Source organism: Python bivittatus, unplaced genomic scaffold (genome assembly GCF_059951505.1).
Source record: "Python bivittatus isolate LINGU-HERP-01145 unplaced genomic scaffold, Pbiv_v1 ctg000690_np1212, whole genome shotgun sequence".
Taxonomy (NCBI): Eukaryota; Metazoa; Chordata; class Lepidosauria; order Squamata; family Pythonidae; genus Python; species Python bivittatus.
The window spans coordinates 17,302,373-17,322,640 of record NW_028277096.1 but is presented as its reverse complement, the minus strand read 5'-3'; the positions used below and the strand labels follow the sequence as shown (position 1 = coordinate 17,322,640).

The 20,268-nt window shown below is 41.2% G+C and overlaps 1 protein-coding gene across 10 annotated transcripts in view; it reads right to left on the bottom strand.

The window, feature by feature from the left end:
* Positions 1-20,268, bottom strand: part of MSI2 (musashi RNA binding protein 2) — a 509,931-nt gene that overhangs the window by 341,814 nt on the left and 147,849 nt on the right. For all 10 annotated transcript variants that reach the window (XM_088152520.1, XM_088152522.1, XM_088152519.1 and 7 more), the window contains exon 6: positions 19,954-20,046. In XM_088152520.1, the coding sequence (XP_088008646.1) occupies positions 19,954-20,046 (93 nt within the window). The remainder of the gene's footprint in view (positions 1-19,953; positions 20,047-20,268) is intronic.

Below are 20,268 nucleotides of genomic sequence, written 5' to 3'. Positions count from 1 at the left end.
CATAGATAGATTTTTCTCCATGATTGTCTGTCCCTAATCTGGTCCTTCAGGTCTTCCAACATTGCACCCATTGCTACTGTAACCGTTGTGAGAAATGCTAAAAAGTAATAGTTATTAGTGACAAAAAGGTAGCTTTTACTTGACCAACATTAACAAGGAAACTTCGATTGTTTCATAAAGAGGTCAGATAGAAAAAAAATTTAAAGGAGAAAAGGGGGGGCTTTCTGGGAAGGAGCATAATGTAACCTAAACAGACAAAGAAATAATTTTTTTTCTGCTGTGTGAGCACATTTAAGATTGGTTGCAACAAAAGCAGGAGGTAGCTGGAACAGAAAGGTCTTCCTTCTAAAATAAAGAAGCCTCTTAAACAATATAGTGATTGTGCGACGGGATAGAAATGTATAAATTATGCTGAGATCTGTAGGTGGGTGTGGCTTCCTACTTTGATGCTGAGGAGTCCACCAGCCTTTGCAAACGCTTGAAATAAAGTTTTACTGCTGATCAACCCAGAAAAAGTTTGTTACGCCTTGTTTCGTACACCTTGCTGCTGGTCGTCCTCTTCTTCTCTTTCCTTCCACCTTTCCCAGCATTACAGCCTTTTCCAGAGAGCTGGGTCTTCGCATAATGTGTCCGAAGGAGGATAATTTGAGCCTGGCCATTTGTGCCTTGAGCGACAACTCTGGGTTGATTAGTTTTACATTAGTTTATTATATGAACCCAAAAAAGGAATTAACCCAGTAACCAAGTTAAGGATGTTATGTAAACCCAGCCATGGAGTTGGCTTTCTAAGCCAACATTCCTAGATTAATCCCAAACAGTTTTAATTCATTCACTTGATTTTGCGTTTTGTAGGGTTGCTTCAATATTCTGCCAGCTGCCATAATTTTAAATGCTTTCAGGCTGTCATAAACTGCCTTGAAATCCAGTGGGATGACTTTCAGCATATAAATGTTTTAAATAAATACAGCTTCTGATTGCTTAGGAGGACTGAAGCTTGACCAAACTGATGGAGGCTCTGGGGAATTTGTCAAAGGCCAGACATAAAATGCGAAGGGCAACAAGGCTGGCTGAGGGCTGGCGCTTCTCCTCCTCTGATGTATTACAATGCAAAAATAGTGTCACCAGCTCTTTGGATCAATATCTATTTGTGGACCAAGAAATTACATGTATGGTGACCTCGCCATCAATGACACATTCTTCAACCGCATCTGAGTCACCTAAGGCCTATAAACAACTTTCCAAAAATAGCCTTTGTTTACTAGAGTCAAAATCAAGGCATTTGAATAAAAAGCCTGCATTCAAATAAAAAAAAGTAAAAAAGCACCAAATACCAAGAGTGAAGCTCTGCTGAATTACTAAGAAAGCCTATTAGATGACATCAAATTCCTACCACACAGTTCATACAATATAAATCTAATGAAAACTCTTGTCCCTTAGTTGTTGAGTGATGTGCTCTTTATTACCATTACTAACATCACCAAAAGACCTCTTGTCCAAAGGATGTTTCCCAGAGCGTCCTTCATGATTTACAGATATCAAAAATACAAACACATCTAAGCATGGGTCACGTGGGTCATTTGCAGGAGGAGCTGGAAGTAATTGCTTAGAAAGTGGTGTTAAACAAAGAGTTGAAACCACATAATTGCTGAAGAGGGAACATTAAAAATGTCAGCATGGATGAAAGACATTCACTAGTATTTACTGTCAAGAAACAAGCTACTGGTCTACAGATGTCTTAAAGGATACTACTTGGCTAATAGGAATAATATCACTGTTTTTCATATAAATTAGACTTTGGAAGCCAACACAACAAACCAAAGAACACATATTTAGTGGAACAAGTTCAAACTATTCGTTCATAGTAATAGTCTCCAGTTGAGCGTAATCACCCAAGCTACAAGTGATAAGATTGCCAAAACTAAGCAAACATCTGTGAGATGAATTCATCTCTGAGGGGAAGCCAACAGCTTGTTAACATTAAGAAGGCATTACTTTCTTTGCATCTGAACTACAGGCCCCCTTGTTACAGCTTTTGGAAAAGCAATGGCGCCAGATGTTGGCAGCTATCTTCAGATGGACCACAGGCACCTGCTGTGGAGGGTGGAGAACTTAAGTGTTCATTCCCTTGGTTGGGGGCCCATCTGGGAAAACATGGCCACAGCAAAAGCAAACATACTGAAAACCGGCTAAGTATCTTCCATTGCTCAAAGGAAAGTATGCCATTCTTCCTTGGTAGGTAGGTATTTATTTAGGAAGCAATAGATTCAGGCTGGAAAGACACACCCTCCCTGCCCTTCTGCTCTAAACTCCAATGGCCAAGAAAGCTTACCAACTTAAACTTTACAGAGAAGGAACCTCCAAATGGATTCAATTATACTTTAAGCTGAATCTGTAGTAACTTAGATGGTTAAGCCTCTCTTTTGGGCTTCTTTGATTCTGAAAGCAAAGTACCACTCAACCATGATGGTAAGGACATGCAGAAACTCCTCTCTATATCTCGCCCTGATAATTTCATCAACTTCACTCAAAATGCCGTTGGCTGCCCAGGAATTCTTTGAATGTGCCATCTGGGAAGAAAAACTCATAATTTGCTCCACCACCACTACCAATTTTTTGTTGTTATTATTGTTCCAATGTACTCCCTGGTTTAAAGCACCAGCAACACTTGCCCACTCAATTTGTTTCAACAGAGGCTTCTGTAGGAATGATTCTGGTGAATCATGTCAGCAGTTACACCAGTGTTGTCCAAACTTGGCCACTTTAAGATGAGTGGACTTCAACTCCCAGAATTCTCCAGCCAGCATGGCTGGCTGGGGAATTCTGGGAGTTGAAGTCCACTCATCTTAAAGTGGCCAAGTTTGGAAAACACTGAGTTACACCTAGGGGATCAACGGCAAAGGACACGCACCCCTTTCAAAGCAGGTTAACGCAAATAAAAGGATGTACACACACCTGATTATTGATTGATTATGCGCCATCACGTCGCTTTCGACTCCTAGCGACGAGACAGGTTTTCTCCATGACAATCTCTCCCTCACCTGGTCTTTCAGACCTTCCAACGGTGGACTGATATAATTTAACCCTTACACAGATTCTACTGTATGTGAGAAATTTAACCATTACCCCGGTAAGAGATACAGCCCCATTAGCTCTCGTTCATTCAAAGAACAGGGGATTTGACAGAAAAATCACAATCTTCACATTGCAAATAGAGCTTTGAAACCAGAGCCCTAGTAGCTGGAACAGGATTGGGTTGTTTGTTTTTGCACATTAGTGTTCCCGTTTCACAGGTGGGACTTTCTTTCAAAGCCTCCAGGACTGCAAAATAAACTATCACAAAGCTTCTGCTTGTGAAACTGGCAATACGCTATCCAAGCAGGAGACTTTCAGGCTAAGCCAACAGGACACCCAGGCCAGTAATTTGAAGAAACTTAAACAATCCCTGTTGTTTATTTAGCACCTGTATGGATTAAAGTATTCTATTTTCACAGCGTGGTTGCCCAGTAGAATAAAGTAAATGCTAGTTTTTTTAATAGTCCCAATACGGATTTTTTTTTCATTGATTCTTGTTTTTAACACAAAGAATATAGAACAAAACAAGGCCAAGACAGGACGGAGCTTCTGGAAGAACCAAATCACAACAGGAGCAACAGCTCCCTTTGAGCTCCTTGATTCAGTGAAACTGAACGGATGCGAAACAAACCCCTTTGCCTGATCCAAGGACACAACAATCCAGATTCTTAGAAGAGTTTAGATCAGTTCATGATATACATGCCTACCAGTAGTTGTCCCCAATCATCAAAGCCGAAAATGAAACACTGGCACCCAGGGGTAGCACAGCTCTGAACAGCAGTTGCGGAAGGGCGAGAGGTTGGTGGGCTTCATGTCCTGCTTATGTGTTTCTTTGGAAGCATGTAGAGCTGGCCACTATGGGAGGAAGGATGCTGGAGTAGAAGAACAGGAGCCATATGAGCTCTTCTTATGTTAGGCTAATAATTCTGCAAGGTGCCTCTCCAAATTTAAGTCTATTGCCTGGGTTACAATTTGAAAAAAAGAACCATGTGGCTCACAGCCCATTTCAGCATGTACTATCCTAGTGCAAAGATTTCTGTTCTGCCTTTATCATGGGAGGGGAGGGAGCAGAAGAGGAAGAGAAAATGTTTAGCTATAAACAACATTCAAGAGAAGGAGATTCATATGGTATTAAGTATATGCAACTAAAGCATACAGGTAGTTCTCGACTTACGACCATTCATTCAGTGACCATTCAAAGTTACAGCAGTGCTGAACAAAGAGACTTATGACTGGTCCCCGAAGTTACGGCCATTGCAGTGCCCCTGTGGTCATATGATCAAAATTTGGGCCCTTGGCAACCCACCTGCACTTAAGACCACAGGGGTGCTTCAACTCCCACCACCCACCTATCTCCCTCCATCCCTTTTGGCTCCCTGCGCTTTGCAGCCCCTGTGGCCCTAGCTGACCTTCGCCATCTTCTTGCTCCCGCTACTGACCAAGCCCTTCGTGAGGCACCTGCTGCCCACATGAAGCTTTCTTCCCCAGGTCATGCATGGCAATTTCCTTGCAAGACCTGGGGAAGATGGCCTCACATGGCCAGAAGTGCCTCATGAAGGGCCAGGCTGGGCATGTCTTGTCAGCAGCAGGAGCAGGAAGATGCAAAGGTCAGCTGGGGCGGCCGAGTGCAGGGTGGTAGGGGCCTCAGAGTGCAGGGTGGTGAGGGTGACTACGGCTGGGACTAGGCTGGTGCAGCTGGCAACCCCCAGGGCACTGCAGCTTCACACCACACAGCTGGGGCTTCCCAGGGTGCTGCAGCTTTGCGCCGGGCTGCTGGGCCGTGCTGGGGTGGCTGAGGCTTCCAGGGGCGGCTGAGGCTTCATGCTGCACTGCAGCTCAGGGGCTTCTTGCAGCCCCAGAGCCGCAGCATGCCAAGTAGCCCGAGCCACAGCACGGCAGGCAACCCCAGAGTTGCACAGTTCTGAGGCTGCTTGCTGCCCTGCAAGGCAGAGTGCAGGGTGGCCAAAAGGGCAGAGGTGGTGGGGGAGATAAGTGGGTGGGGGGAGTTGAAGAGGAGGCAGTCCCTTACCTTACCAAAGTTCAAGGCTGGGAGGGACCAAACCCAGAATGGCTTGGATTAGCGTGGGTCCTTGGCTAACAACTGGTGGAATTAAGTTAACGATGGCAATAGGGAGTGTGGGGTTTGCCGTCACTAAGCGATGTGGTCATGCTTTATCGCTTAGTGACAGAAATTCCAGTACCAATTACTGTCGTAAATCAAGGACTACCTATACCATTGAACCCCACTTTCTGCTCTCAGAAATACTTGTCATGTGAATTTGACTGCTGAACTAGATCCCCACCACCAAAAGAGATCTCAGACCTTTTTCAATCTGGCTCCATTATTAACTGCTATTTAGTTGAAATGCAACTTCAAGAAAGGTCACATTCCAGCGAGGCCACATGCATTCTGGACTTACTGCAGATTAACAACTAGTTAATCCACCTTCTGTTTAGATTACCTAAATTAGTTTTCTACATGAGCTACTTTGCCCTTGTCCCCATTTTCATAGATTGGTCGCTACTGTGAGGAAGGAAGGAAGGAAGGAAGGAAGGAAGGAAGGAAGGAAGGAAGGAAGGAAGGAAGGAAGGAAGGAAGGAAGGAAGGAAGGAAGGAAGGAAGGAAGGAAATTCAGCATTAAGAACAGCAAGAGCTGGCTGCTTCCGAGATCATCAGGAGCATCTCAGCTTGTGGACCCTGACAAGTATGATGCAAATGTCGGAAACAGCCCTGACAGGTGCACATTAATCTTGTCAAAGTCAAGACATCTGAATCTTGCATTATGAAAGATACTCTTCACAAAACTGCTTAGATTGGCAGGCAAAAAAACTCATAACTGAGAAAACTATATTAATAAAGGTCAAGCTATTGTTAATAAATGCACCAAAGGAGTGATTCATGTAACCTTGCACATATAACTTCTCGGTTGATGTCCCACTTTGCTCTTACACTTCCTCTCCCCCCCCCCCACACCACCGTCTGTGCTAAATTGCACACCATATAGAAGTAGGAACACACAAGGATGAACGTGCACACGTTCAGTCTAACAATTAACTAGCGTTGCACCGGACTCTCCCCCTCCCTCTGATTCATCCCTTTTACCAATAAGACAGTAATGCAAATCTTCTCGTTAGGCCTGTGTATTGTTTTGTTTTTGTTTTTAAACACTGCGGCCTCCACCGAACATCTTCTCCATCCCTACAAATTGACCTCAACTTTACATTAATTTTGGCATCTATTTATTTGTTTGTTTCTCTGTTATTTATCTACCACCTCCATCCTCATGGACTCTAGATCAGTGCTTCTCAACCTTGGCAACTTTAGGTGTGTGGACTTCAACTCCCAGAATTCCACACATCTTAACGTTGCCAAGGTTGAGAAACACTGCTCTAGATGGTTTACAGATTTTAAAATGGAGGCAGTTTGGTGTAGTGGTGAAGGCATCAGGTTAGAAATTGGGAGACCATGAGTTCTAGTCCTGCCTTAGGCTCAAAGCCAGCCAGGCAATCTTGGGCCAGTCCTTCTCCCTCAGCCCTAGGAAGGAGGCAAGGGCAAGCCATTTGTGAAAAACTTTGCCAAGAAAACTACAAGGACTTAACCAGGCAGTCACCAGGAGTCAAAACTGGCTTGAAGGCACCAAGAAAAAAAAAAGTAACCAAAAGGTAATATGTAATATCAAGTAACGAGACAATCTATGCATAGACACCGAGATCTTTTTCTACAAAAAGATCTATCAAATATCTAGACATCTGACACAGATGTGAGCGGCCTTGTTTGCCTTTCAGCAACTACAGCTGTGCCTGACACTAGCACTGTGGCACAGGGAAATAAAAGGGCAATAGTCTGAACTGTAGGGCAAATGCTGGTCTTCTTGAATGCTGGGGTATTTTTTGCTGGGTGGATTGTAATGATCAGGGCCGGGAGGTTCAAGTCACCGAAATAATTCTAGGAAGCTTTTGTTCTTGACGGTCCTCAGAGTTAGCGCATGTCACTGTGATCTGCTGTATGAATAAATCTGTGCAGGAAGGAATAGACACTGAGACGCAACGATAAAACAGATTCTCAGTTGAGGAATGAGATTTCTGAAAGTCTCCTAGTGCCCCAAATGAAGCAACACTCAACACCCTAGAGTAGTGTTTCTCAACCTTAGCAACTTTAAGCTGCATGGACTTCAACTCCCAGAATTCCCCAGCCAGCCTGGCTGGCTGGGGAATTCTGGGAGTTGAAGTCCATGCAGCTTAAAGTTGCTAAGGTTGAGAAACACTGTCCTAGAGGGACTGAGGGAAGATTGGAAGTTTGCAATGCCTCAAAGCCTCCCAGCTTCAGACAACAGTTTTACTGGTAGAATGTCTCTTTCTCTCAGTCTGTCTCTTTCTGTGTGTGCAGAACACTTGAACAGGTCACTGAAATGATTGATTTGCAGCATGTGGGAAAAAAGCGCCATTATGCCTATTTTCTGTAATACCACATTTTTCTCCACATGCTCTTCTTGCAGCCAAAGAACATTCATCTCTCACAGGTGTTTGAAACACTTCCTTGCTCTTTGGAGAACTCAGACCCCAAATGGCCTCCTTAAAAAAAAAAAAAAAAAAAAACCAGCAAGAAACACTTTATTTGGCACACTGATTTTTTCCCACCTGATTTTTTTTATAAGCACGATCCCATGCAATACATTTATTTTTATTTATTTGCTTATATGTCACATTTATATAGCCGCCCATCTCACACAAAGCAACCCTGGGCAGCGTACAACAATTAAGAAAACAGCAAGTAGATAAAAAACAATCATTATAAAAAGATAAAAAGTAATCATTAAGATGGAAATATTATCAAAAAGTTTAAAATATACATTATCAGACAATAGGCTGCCTACCATCTATAGTGGAACCTCGGTTTACGAACTTAATTCGTTCCGTGACTCTGGTCGCACCCTGAATTGGTCGTAACCCGAAGCAAATTTCCGCATAAGGTTCAATGTAATTATCATTAATCCGTTCTGGTGTGGAGGACAGGGAGGCGGCTATTGCTTGGAGGGAGAGTCCCCCTCCCTACGACCACATGTCAGGGGCGGAAAAATCGCCGCGGACCATGTGTCAGGGGCGGAAAAATCGCCGTGGACCACGTGTCAGGGGTGCAAAAATGGCCGCAGACCACGTGTCAGGGGCGGAAAAACGGCCACGGACCACGTGTCAGGGGCGGAAAAATGGCCGCGGACCACGTGTCAGGGGCGGAAAATGGCCGCGGACCACGTGTCAGGGGTGGAAAATGGCCGTGGACGTGTCAGGGGTGGAAAAATGGCCGCGGACCACGTGTCACGGGAGGGAAAATGGCCGCGTATCCTGTTCGTACCCCAAGGCGGAGTTCGCAAACCGAAGCAAAATTTTGCGGCCAGAGCTGGTCGTAACCCGAAACGTTTGTTAACAGAAGTGTTCGTAACCCGAGGTTCCACTGTATTCTTGGGGAAAATAAAATAAAATAAAAGCAAGAGCTATACATCTGCCAAGATGTTCAAAGCAGGATGTTCCAAATTATTATCATTTTTTTCTTTTTTTAACTCCTGGGGATCTTGGTTCTATAATGTTGCTGAACTTCAATGCCTGCTATTCCTAATCAGTGTGAACAGTCCTGTTCCAGTGATTGGGGAAACAGAAAAACAATGGGGGGAGGAAACTAAACTTCTGACTCTAGTGCAAATATGCAAATCTGACATATGTCTTCCTGAAATTATAGAAAAGCTGCAGGCGTCTCAACAGATCAAGGAAGTGGCTAGATTTCCTAGGACACAGATCAAGGTGCAGCTGAGGTTCCTTAGGTTTTGACTGGATTTCAGTCTGGTCTCCTACCAGTTACAGGTAGTCCTTGATTTATGGCCATTCGGTTAGCAAACCTTTGAAGTTATGACCGCACCGAAAAAAGTTATGATCAGCCGTCGCATTTATGACAGTCGCAGCATTCCCGTGGTCACATGATCGTGATTTGGGTGCTTGGCTATTTGGAAGCCGGCAGGGAAAGTTACAAATCATGGTCATGTGATGTCTCGCTTAACGACTGTGGTGATTCACCTAATGACCACAGCAAAAAAAGTTGTAAAATTGGGTGAGGTCATGTGATGCCTCACTTAATGACCACGCCACTTAATGACAAATTTCCTGGTCCCTGTTATAGTCGTAAGTCGAGGACTACCTGTATGAAGCAGCCTATTAAGATCACCAAGAACAGACTTGCCCATTTGTTCAGTCCAATGAAGGTCTGATGGTGGTGGAGACTATAATCTGATCTACCTTAGCTGGTGGCCCTGCAGAGTCTTTTCCTGTACTGAGTGGGGACACATAGGCTGTTTAATTCACTGGTTCAAGACCTACTGCAATGTCTTATGTCCCATAGAATTCTCTGTATTACTCCAGTCTAGTCTTCTTCACAAACAAGGAGTCCACTGCTAGAATAGGTGCTTCTCAGTGAGAGGAGGAAGGAGAAAAAAGCCTTCAATGATGGTGGCCTTGAAACCATCCCTCAGGAATTTGTTAATTTATGAATCATTCATTCATTCATTCCACTTGTGTACTGCCAAATCTCTCAAGGACTCCTAGCGGCTTACAATTATAAATCAACAATTAAAACATCTACAGTAAGTAATAAACAATAAACCAATTAAAACACCCATGCCCAAATTAATATAATAAATATTATATATAAAAAACAACCAGATCGTAGGAATAACATTGGCGGAGCCGTCATTCATCAAAATAATAAATAAATGGCCACAGCAGGCTAACTGCCAAACACTACCTAGGAGAGCTCTGTCTTAACAAACCTCTGGAATATTTTAACAAAAGAGACAAGAGTCACTTCAACGGGGAGACAATTCCAAACATGGGGGCTGCCACAATATGTCAGTATCTCCTGGCCTAGCTTTCCTTATTTCATGAAAGAGGGGCCATGCAGAGCTTCTCTTTTGAACGATGGGCATCTAACTCTTCAAAGGCAACTGGACAATTTACATTCCCAGCCTCAAAAAGCAGGATATTCAAATGCAATGTGTGACAATGGTTCTCATAGGCATGGAAGAGATTACCAGCAGCCCCCCCCCCCCCGGGCTTCCACCAGTGTAATTTCTTTCTTTTGTGTTAATTGGGGGGGAGTACTCAGACTTGCACATTTAAACTATAAAATTCAGCCCTGACCCTCTCTTATCCTAAAACACAGCAAAGAAAATGGTAAAGGGTTAATAAACAATCCAAATTTGGAGGGGAAAAAAACATTTCTGGGTCGAGTCTTGCTGAAAATAAAAGGCTTTGGAGTATGCTAAGGACCAAATACCAAAATATGGAGCAGAAATATGGAGATCCACCAGGCTGGAGGAAAATGCCCGTTTCCTGCCAGAAGCTGCAGTTCTCACAGACTGGCATAGGCTGACAGCCAATATTTGGAGGTTAGTCCTCCATATCCCTCCGAAATGAACTAATGGAGAGAATCCTTTTATTTCTCATGGTAATAATCCTATTATAATGACATCTTCAAAGGCCCTTGAGGCCTCAGGGAAAAATAAATCTTTGCACTGTTTAATACTCCAACGGATCATTAACTGTTCACACCCAGATATCCAGACCAAATCAGGCACGGACCTCCTGACAGGGCAGGAGGCAATTTCCAGAAAACGCCTGGAGAAAGCAACGTACAGGGTGATTTTTCTGAGAGACCCCCACAACACTCAGGACCTTCTGAATGCATGTTGGTTGGTTGAAAGGTGACATTTGTTCAAATAGGAGATGTATTCGAAATATAAACAAAAGCTTAATATAGCAGGCTTCTTCTTTGAGGGTTATCTTTATTTTTTACAGCCTTTTCTTATGTGATTTATGTGCCATCAAGTTGTTGACTCTTAGTGACCATGTAGATTTTCTCCATGACAACCTGTCCCCAGCCTGGTCCTTCAAGTCTTCCAACGGTCATTCTCTTTTATTTTAGGAGCTTAGGTTTCTTTTTTTAGTTTTTGTTTTATATGTTTTTCTCCTTTGGATTTTTTTTGGGGGGGGTCCTTTCTGTGTTTAACTTTTTATACTTTCATATCTATGCATATGCATAGATATGTGGGGAAGGGATTATTATATTCATTCTTTCTTTGTCTTTGTGTGTGTATGTGTGTGGAGTACCAGATACCAATGCTATTACCTTCAATTATCCATCTTGCACAGAAACAGACAAGCCAGGAATGTTATCAAAATACCGTGCAAGTCCTATTCACATCCAAGGCCAAGTAACAAACAACAAGAAGCTCGTTCCATTTACTAGGGTTATTACAAATGGAATTATCTCTCCATCTATCAAGATGTCTTGTGGAACTCATAAAGGATGCCCTTGATCTCCTCTTGTTTTGAATTTGATATTGAAACCATTGCTTTCCTTTATCAGACAAATGGAGGACTTTTCAGGTATAACAGCGGCCGGAATGAAAAATAATAAAAAACTATTATTTTATGCCAACAATGTTATGATGTTCTATTGATAAATAGGTATTTTCAATACCAAAATTGATTGAGGTTGTGCAATGGTTTTGTAACTTATCAGCGCAGAGGCAGAGCTGAAAGATTGGTGGTCTCAAGTCCCCTCACACAGAAGCCCTCTATATCCACACACTCCAGCTCCACCTCCTGCTCATTCAAGTCACATGTCAGATCAATCCCACAGAATATATCAGACTCACAGAGTCAGATTGTGTCCGATCAATCTCATAGAGGATAAAAAGGATCAAACTTTTTTTTTTAAAAAAAGAAAAAGTAAAAATTGCTTTTTAATTTTAAGTGATATCATTCAGAACATGCAGTGGTGGGGAAATAAAAATTTAGAGCTGCTAAAATCATAACATTTAAAAACTTCCAACAGGAAAAAAAATGTACATGGAAACATAAAGTTCTAACAGGGTGGGCGTTGATCTGTTCCTAGTTTAGAGGCAACTCTGATATGAAAAGTTTCCAAATTGTACAAAAACATAAAACGTACTAAGCATATTCAGAGAACCTAAATACAGAGATAATAAACCAATGACTAGTAGGCATAGAAATTAAACTTAGCAAAGACTTAGCAAACATTTCCTATTCCTCTACAGAACAGACCATCCTTGGAACAGATCCTACTAGTATGCTAGTTTGCTATCTGAAAAATCCTTCCTCCTGCAAAGTCCAGCTTAAATTTGAGTCAGAGGAAATATGATAAATCTCACTGATTTCCAGCCTCTCATCTAACAACTTCTACCTGGTTTTAAAAAGGGAGGTTTTTCTAACTAGTAAAAAGGAAATAGTTTGGGGTGATCTGCTTGTTGGGTTTGTGCCAAAGTCCATGTGCTTGAGACAGAGAAGGTGTTGATACGTGAATTTATAATAATTGAGATTTAAATTGTTATCTGAATTTTTAAAAAATATTTGGGAATAGTTATTAGGGTGTTTTCTTCATCTTTATTTCAGATATAAATAGGTGGCTAAAAAGCCTACTCAGTTTCCGAGGAAAAGTAAATGTAAAACAAATATTACTTCAAGACTAATACCTCTGTTTAGAGGTATTCCTATGCTAATAGCTTCATTTAAAGCAGATTGATATTTTTTTTATGGAAAGACAAACCCCTAGATTTTCTTTAGCTAAATTATGGCTATAATATGAAGATGGGGAATTAAATTGCCTGACTTTCAGCTTTACTATTGGACATATATTGTGACTTCAATTCCTCCAGGGAATACAAATGATCACATAATAATAATGGGAAAAAAACCCACTATGGACATAGTCAGAAAGTTATTATGTGACCCCTCTGACATCATGGCCAGGCCTGGCTCCATTTCTAACCATAGCTCTATTTTACTTCCTGCATTAAAAGCTGCAAGGAGCATTTGGAAGATGCTGGGACAGAAGCATAATGTTGACCTTTATTCACATGATAAAAACAACAATCACTGATTAACTGAATTGCAATTTATGGGCAAGTACAGGTATTAATCCTTTAGATCAACTTATTGCCAGTTACGTTTTTCAACCATGTGAGTTATAGTAGGAAGAATATGAATTGCCTAAAATTTAAAAATGACGATACAACAGATTCAATGAAAACCTCTCTTGTTTTCACAACTTGGTCCAGATGCATTAGCAGCACCTGAAGCTAGACAATTATTACCAGAATAATGTAAAATATATTTCAATTCTAACTTTACAGTATATGAAAGAGTATCACTAGAGTGACAATACTTCTCTGCAAGAACTCTAGAATAAAGACCTGGAATGTTCCATACTAACAAATCAATGGCTACAAGCCTTAAAAAATATGGAGTATTTCTTGTTGACTTAAGTCTAACAAAAGATTCTTTTTTTTTTTCATTTTTACCGGACATCCCAAGGAATGTTTTAAAAGGGTTTGAAACAGAGAGAAAGGCAGATAGATAATTCAATCAATCCAGAGGTCCTTTATAGAGCTATATTGACAAGAAACTGCAGCCCTTGATACTGACAAAGTCACTTAAATGTTTCTATGGGTTTTAAAATGATTACTATCATGTTTTTGGGAGCTGCTGTTTTAGAGAAAGAGTCCCCTCCTCTGGATCGCCCTCCCACCAGATGTAAGAACCACACTCTCACGTTTAATATTCAAGAAGACTTTAAAAACTTGGCTTTTTCAACATGCCCTTTGGGATGTGGGGAGGGTTAACCAAGTATGGAGTGAACCTTCATTTTTTTAATGATAAATGTTGCCTTGGTTTTATGATTATATTATATTACAATTGCTAGCTACATTTATTGACAACTTTGATTTCTATATTGCTATATATTTATGTGCTGTTGCTTGTAAGCTGTTTAAGAGTCAGATGAATGAAGAAGCATGAAAGTATTTGTAATAAATAAATAAACCCCATTATCTTAGGAGGGTAAAAGCAGTAAAAGGGGCGCTGGTTCATAAGACGATGAGCTTTCCCATGATGTGGGAAGTTGTGGTTAATATCTGTAAGTTTGTTAATGTGATGTTGCACAGATCAGTACGGTTTAAAGATGTGAACGTACTTTTGAATTATATACCCAAAATTTGAAATGTATCACTACATGAAGAATTATGAGTTTATCAAGCACGGGGGCAGCAAAAAGATTACTTTTCAATATTCACAATACCAGATCAACCGATGTGTGTTTGTTTTCTCTCTTATGAATTGGTTTTCTATCAATGTATTAAAAGACTGATCAACATTCCTTCATGTAATCAAGGCTTAGGGATGTGCTTAAAAATTAAGTGGAATTATTTCCTAAATATATGTTTTTGTGATTTCCTCTTTTTGGAGGGAGATTCTTTTCTTTCCTGTTTCCTCTGACTCTCTTTTTGTTATATTAAAGCAATTAAAAAATAGAGTACATGCTTATTTTCTCTGACACCTACAGAATGCACAGCCTTCACTCTACTATGCTTGTAACATAAATCCCAGGCAATGTTCGCTCATCCTAACAACACACAAAAAAATTTATCCCGGTTCTGCCCTTATCTATTTAGGTCCTAGGGATGATTTACCAGTCTTCAAAAAACTGAACCATTTATCTACAAGTCCCATTATCCCATCAGCATGGCTATTAAAGGATGGTTCCATACGCTGGAGAAGAGCAGGTTGGTGGGAAAGGAAGCTCTGAGAGAAAAGTAATTCTTTACTTCTATGGGAAAGTGCTCTAGACTTTTTCTTCAAACAAGAACGTTTATATGCTACCGATATGCAAAACCTCTCCGGATGTTGTGTGGGATTAAAATGGACCCCCTGCAATATAAAATATAATAACCTTCCAAACAATAAAAGATTAAAACACACGAGTAGTGGAGCAGTACAATAATGTGATGTGAAATGCCAAACTGATGTGTGCGAATGAAAATAAGAGTGGCACAATGGTGTCAGTGAATGGGGGTCAAAAAAGGCAATATGGCTATTGCAATGGTATGATCAACGTCCTGATGCTTTGTACATGCCCATTCAAAGGGGTTTCGCCACAAAGTTGCAACCATTATCTTGGTTTTCTGACTGCTCCCCTCACCGGTGCTGCCAGATTGGCACTTGATTTAACTCTAGGGGGAAATTATTCTGGAGGGAGGCCCACCACAGAAAAGGCCCTCTTCTTCACCGAGGTCAAATGAACATCCATAGACCCTGACACCATCAGGAGGCATCTGCTATTATTTGCAGTAGTTAAGCAGATTTCCATGGGAAAAAGCAAGGAGTCTGTCTTCTTTGCTTAGAGCAGTGTTTCTCAACCTTAGCAACGTTAAGAAGCGTGGACTTCAACTCCCAGAATTCCATGCTGGCTGGAGAATTCTGGGAGTTGAAGTCCACACATCTTCAAGTTGCTACGGTTGAGAAACACTGGCTTAGAGCCTTCCGGGTTAATACTAAAACCCCCAATAACAAATACAGCAATTCAGACGTTATGTTGTACACACACTATCCAAAGTAAACCTGCACAGCCCCCATAAATAGATCACCTTTGGATTGTATGCACAGAGAGACAAATCATTGCTCTGCTTATCTACTACTACTTACGATGCTTATCTGTCTACTTTTCACATTTGTCAAGAGAAAAGGGAGGAGGTGTCTCCCTTGAAAAAACAGTATACCCAACTTTATTTGCCCAGATGTAATTATACTCTAGAAACCAAGTTGATCTCATGTGGTCCAGGACAACAGGCAACTGTATTAATATGGTGGGCATGGTATGAAGCCTTTTCCAGTATAATTCAGCTTATCTACCATGTGTAACCAAGGGCAGATGAAAGAAATTTGAGATACCAATACAGAAATAGAAATAGGTATAAATTGAGCCACTGTTGATTAAGCTGAAAGAGCATCTGCACGCTCAGTGTTATCATGTATTTAATTGTACACCAAATTACATCTAAAAATTGAGAATCTAATATACTTTAAATCTCTCACTTACGGTCAGACAGACCTCTCAATCCTTCCACTAAATCCACTAAAATACAAAAATTGCCAGACATTTGCAAGTGTTTGATTATTTTTAATCAGAGCAGACATATATCCAACTTAACATGACCTTGTCTGGCTTCTTACTATGAGAATATTGGAAGTCTTTGAGATGCAAATGCTTAGAGTCTTTTGCATGCTCTAGCCATCATATTACTAATATGCAGTATGGTGCATGATGTCCCCATTACCATTGTCTAAAAAAATCTCCAAGTTCCAGAAAATCCAGCCACACATGGTATAGCTTCCATATAGTGGAAATATGGTAGGCCTCATAATCGAGAAGTCTACTGCTGCTAAAGCCAACCTTACCTCCATCTCAGAAAATTCTGCATGACTGGAACAAAATAAATCATCATCAACAATAACAAAACAAACCTGGAACCCAGCTAACTTCACAATGCACAAGGGCTTAACCTCTCTATGTCCTAAATGGCATTTCTAAATTTTCCAGTAAAATACCTTGCTGTTCAAAATCAGCTGACCAACATAATTTTAATATGAAAAAGTAAAAACAAGTACTGCAGTTAACATTCTTATCTTGACACAAACGCAGAAAGACACGGGAAACAAGGCAGCCGGGGTACATAAAGGCCCCATTGTAGCAACCCACTGAATTGGAAATGACTCGTAAGCCTAATGAAACAAAACTTTTGGCAGGGAAACAGAATGAAAGGAATGAGACAATAAAAAGGCAGGAACAAAGGGAGCAGAGTTGTTTCAGCTTAACAAAATAAGCTCACTTTGTTGTTGGGAAAAGCCAAAGCCGGATTAGGATAAACCAGTGACTAAGCAGAAGCCTTCTCGTCTAATTACACCACTCATCATATAAAGTATAAATTGCACGTCTCCAGAAACTCAGTTCTGAGTTACTTTCACTGGAGTTTGGGAAAAGCAAGCAGCGCCTATAAAGAAGTGTGGGATGCAGCCATCCATTTATTGAAAGAGAGCCATATGTTACCTACATGCACATAGTCCATTATATTCCATAAGGGGAAATTTGTAAAAGTACCCTTGGGGATTCCCAAATTCGCTGCAAAAGGACCTCTACACACACACACACACACACACACACCCCTACAGAAGTGAAAACGAATGTCCCTATTTGTGAAGGGAGAATTGCTTAAGAGCCCTGAACTGAGAGGATAATAATCCAGCAAAACTGGAGTTTCTTGTGCTTAACTGAGCTATGGACTGAAACCCCAGGAAAACTCCAGAAAACAAGCAGGTGCGTCTTTTTTTAGGTTCACATCCAGCGATGATGAGTGTGCCCATGCACGTGTATTTTAATGGCCCTCCTTTTAATAGGATGCAATTAATGTTATCTTAAATACATTTCTCTATGATCGTGTGAAAAAAATAGCCAGTCAACGAGGGGAGATATTTCTGTCAGTTTAACCGCTCTGCCTATAAAAACTGCAGGTGGCAAAAATCATCTTAGAATTTCTCTTTCACAGGGGAGGGAATGTCTCTTCTCGAGTAATGTTACTACAATACAAGCGTGCATCATCTAAAGACGAAATTTCCCTGGGATTAATATTTCCATTCGTAGGCCTATCTAAAATCAGTCATATACATGTCTACACAGAAGAAAGCCACGTTAATATCAGTGGGATTTACTCCCAAGTGTGCGTAGCGTACTGCAGGCTAAATCATCTGAGAATCAGGAATTTATAGACTAAGATTGGAGCACCTGGATGGCAGCCTTCATTCGTATTAGAGAACTGCATGGAAATTTGAGATGAAAAAGAGCCTATTAGTTTGGGGTATATTTGGTTTTAGGGTATCCATAAAAAGAAATATATGATTTTCAAGAAAAAGGGCCTTTCGAAGATTGAGGAAGAAAGAGAAAAATCAAAGAGGCACCAAACCATCTTTATTGCCTGGATGATCTCAGTCTGGTTGACTGTTTTTCAGACTCAGCATGAAACCACCAGATGGCAAAACAAAACTGATTCCTCAAGGGTGCATGTGAGAAACACAGAAACATGCATGCAGCAAAACTGTTATTAACTTCAAAACTAGACGGAGGAGTTTGGCAGATTTGACAATAACTAAGGAAGAAACATTCAAACTCTGCCACAATCCTTTAATAAAGGGCTCAGCAGGCTGTAAACATCACCCTGTTGGAATCGGAGATTATCACTGAAAAAAATAAAATACAATGAATGGTTTGCAAAACAACTATCAATCCAACACAATAACTATTAAGAAGTTTCCTCACCACAAAAGAGAAGGTGGACTCAAAACAAGGCTTTCAGAGACTACGTCAAAATGTGGGAGCTTCTCTTGTAAAATCCCACAGAGATGGATGACCAAGGCACAAGGGCAGACTAGAACATCTCCGGGAGGACTGATGAAACCCATAATTCAATATTCCTAGAATGAGGTGGCCCTTAGTAATGATGATGATGATGCTCCCTGCCTTTGACGCAGGCCCACTGAAATCAAAGGTGATCCAATACAATCCATCCAAAATGATACCACCTTACCATTCCAATAACGTGGAGCAAAATATTTCAGCAATCTCTAGCACAAGCCGTAGTGCACTTAACGTGAGCCATGCCAAGATCACAATGGAACGTAAAATACAATTTCTCTTCAGAACTCTATCGTGCTGGCAAAGATGGAAAGAGGAGTAGGACCAGCAGCAAGGTGGATGGACTGAGTTACAGAAACGATGAGTGCATCATTGGAAGATCTGAAGGGCCAGATTGGAGACAGATCATCCAGAGCAGTGTTTTTCAAACTTGGCCACTTTAAAATGTGTGGACTTCAACTCCCAGAATTCCTCAGCCAGCTGGCTGGGGAATTCTGGGAGTTGAAGTCCACACACCTTAAAGTTGCTAAGGTTGAGAAACATTGATCTAGAGAAAAGCTATTTATGTGGTCACCAACTTGATGGCACGTAGTCATAATCAAAATGCAATTATTCTTCTGTCAGACTGGCACAGAGGATCTTTGGCATAGCAGATCTTCGGCACAGCAGGCTTGAAAATCCATCACCTCTGACAAACACGTGGAGCCACTCCAACCCAAATGGACAAAAGCTGGACATATGCCCAAGGACTGGCCTCTTATTGCTTTGTGTTTTGTTAGAACGGTTCAAAGGGGACATGGCATCAAGATACTGTTATATGGTTTTATCAGCAGCTGGCAAGACTAAAAATAAAAGAAGAAAAAAGGTCGCAGCATAGCCTATGCAGACTTATCGGTTGAGCCTGAGGTTTGTTGGATAACATCACCAGAAAAGAAGAAATATTAGATTTCTCTGAGGAACAGCTTCTCCAATGGAGCTAGTGAAACAATAGGAGGCTAGGAGATACGCAGGCATGTCTGTCTGTCTGACATACCGTATAATGTCTATCTCCTGAAAGAAACACTACAAAAGGAAATTCAATTTCTAAGATAATGATACAAAAACCAAGCCGTACCACAAAAGTAATTTACAACCACCATCCATGCGAGTGATGTATCTGGCCACCAACTTCACACTGATCAAAGCCAGAAAGGTCAACATGTGGAGAACTTTGGTATTTGTAGAAGGCCACATGGTGTTCAGAGTTGTGTACAAGGTAATAGGTGAGGGGGTGGGACTGAGGGATAGGCAAGCAAAGCACTAGGTTCACGTAGAGTGTGCCTGTCTACATATCCACTTTACCACTAAGAACACTGCCATAAGAATCTTAAATTAGGGGAAATGATCACATTGCTATGCTTAACGTGGACGCATCGTAAGGCTTAACCAGATACAAATCTGACACACAGATACACACAAAGAGATATACAAATGTAATTCTGGGAGAGAGCAAGCTGTGAGGGGAGGGGGGTCCACAAGATTCTAAAAAGGCATGGCAAAGAAAGGGGTTTTGCGTTGACCCCGTCAGAACTTACCTTGCCAAACTGTTCAAAGTACTGCTTTACGTCTTCCACTACTGTATTAGCTGATAATCCACCTACAAATATTTTCTTTGTTCTTGTGACCATCTGTAAGAAGTTAGAAAAGAGGGGAAAGAATATTACTCCAGATTGTTCAAAAACAAGGTCTGCCATGGATATATTTTTCCAATGCGATGCTTAATCCGGTTAACCACAATCTCTCTGCTGAAAAGGAATATACAGGACATTCAATTCAACTCAGAGAGATGCTGCTATTTGGCTAACAGTCTTTGATGATAAGATTTAGGCATTCCAACCCTGGTGCCCGCT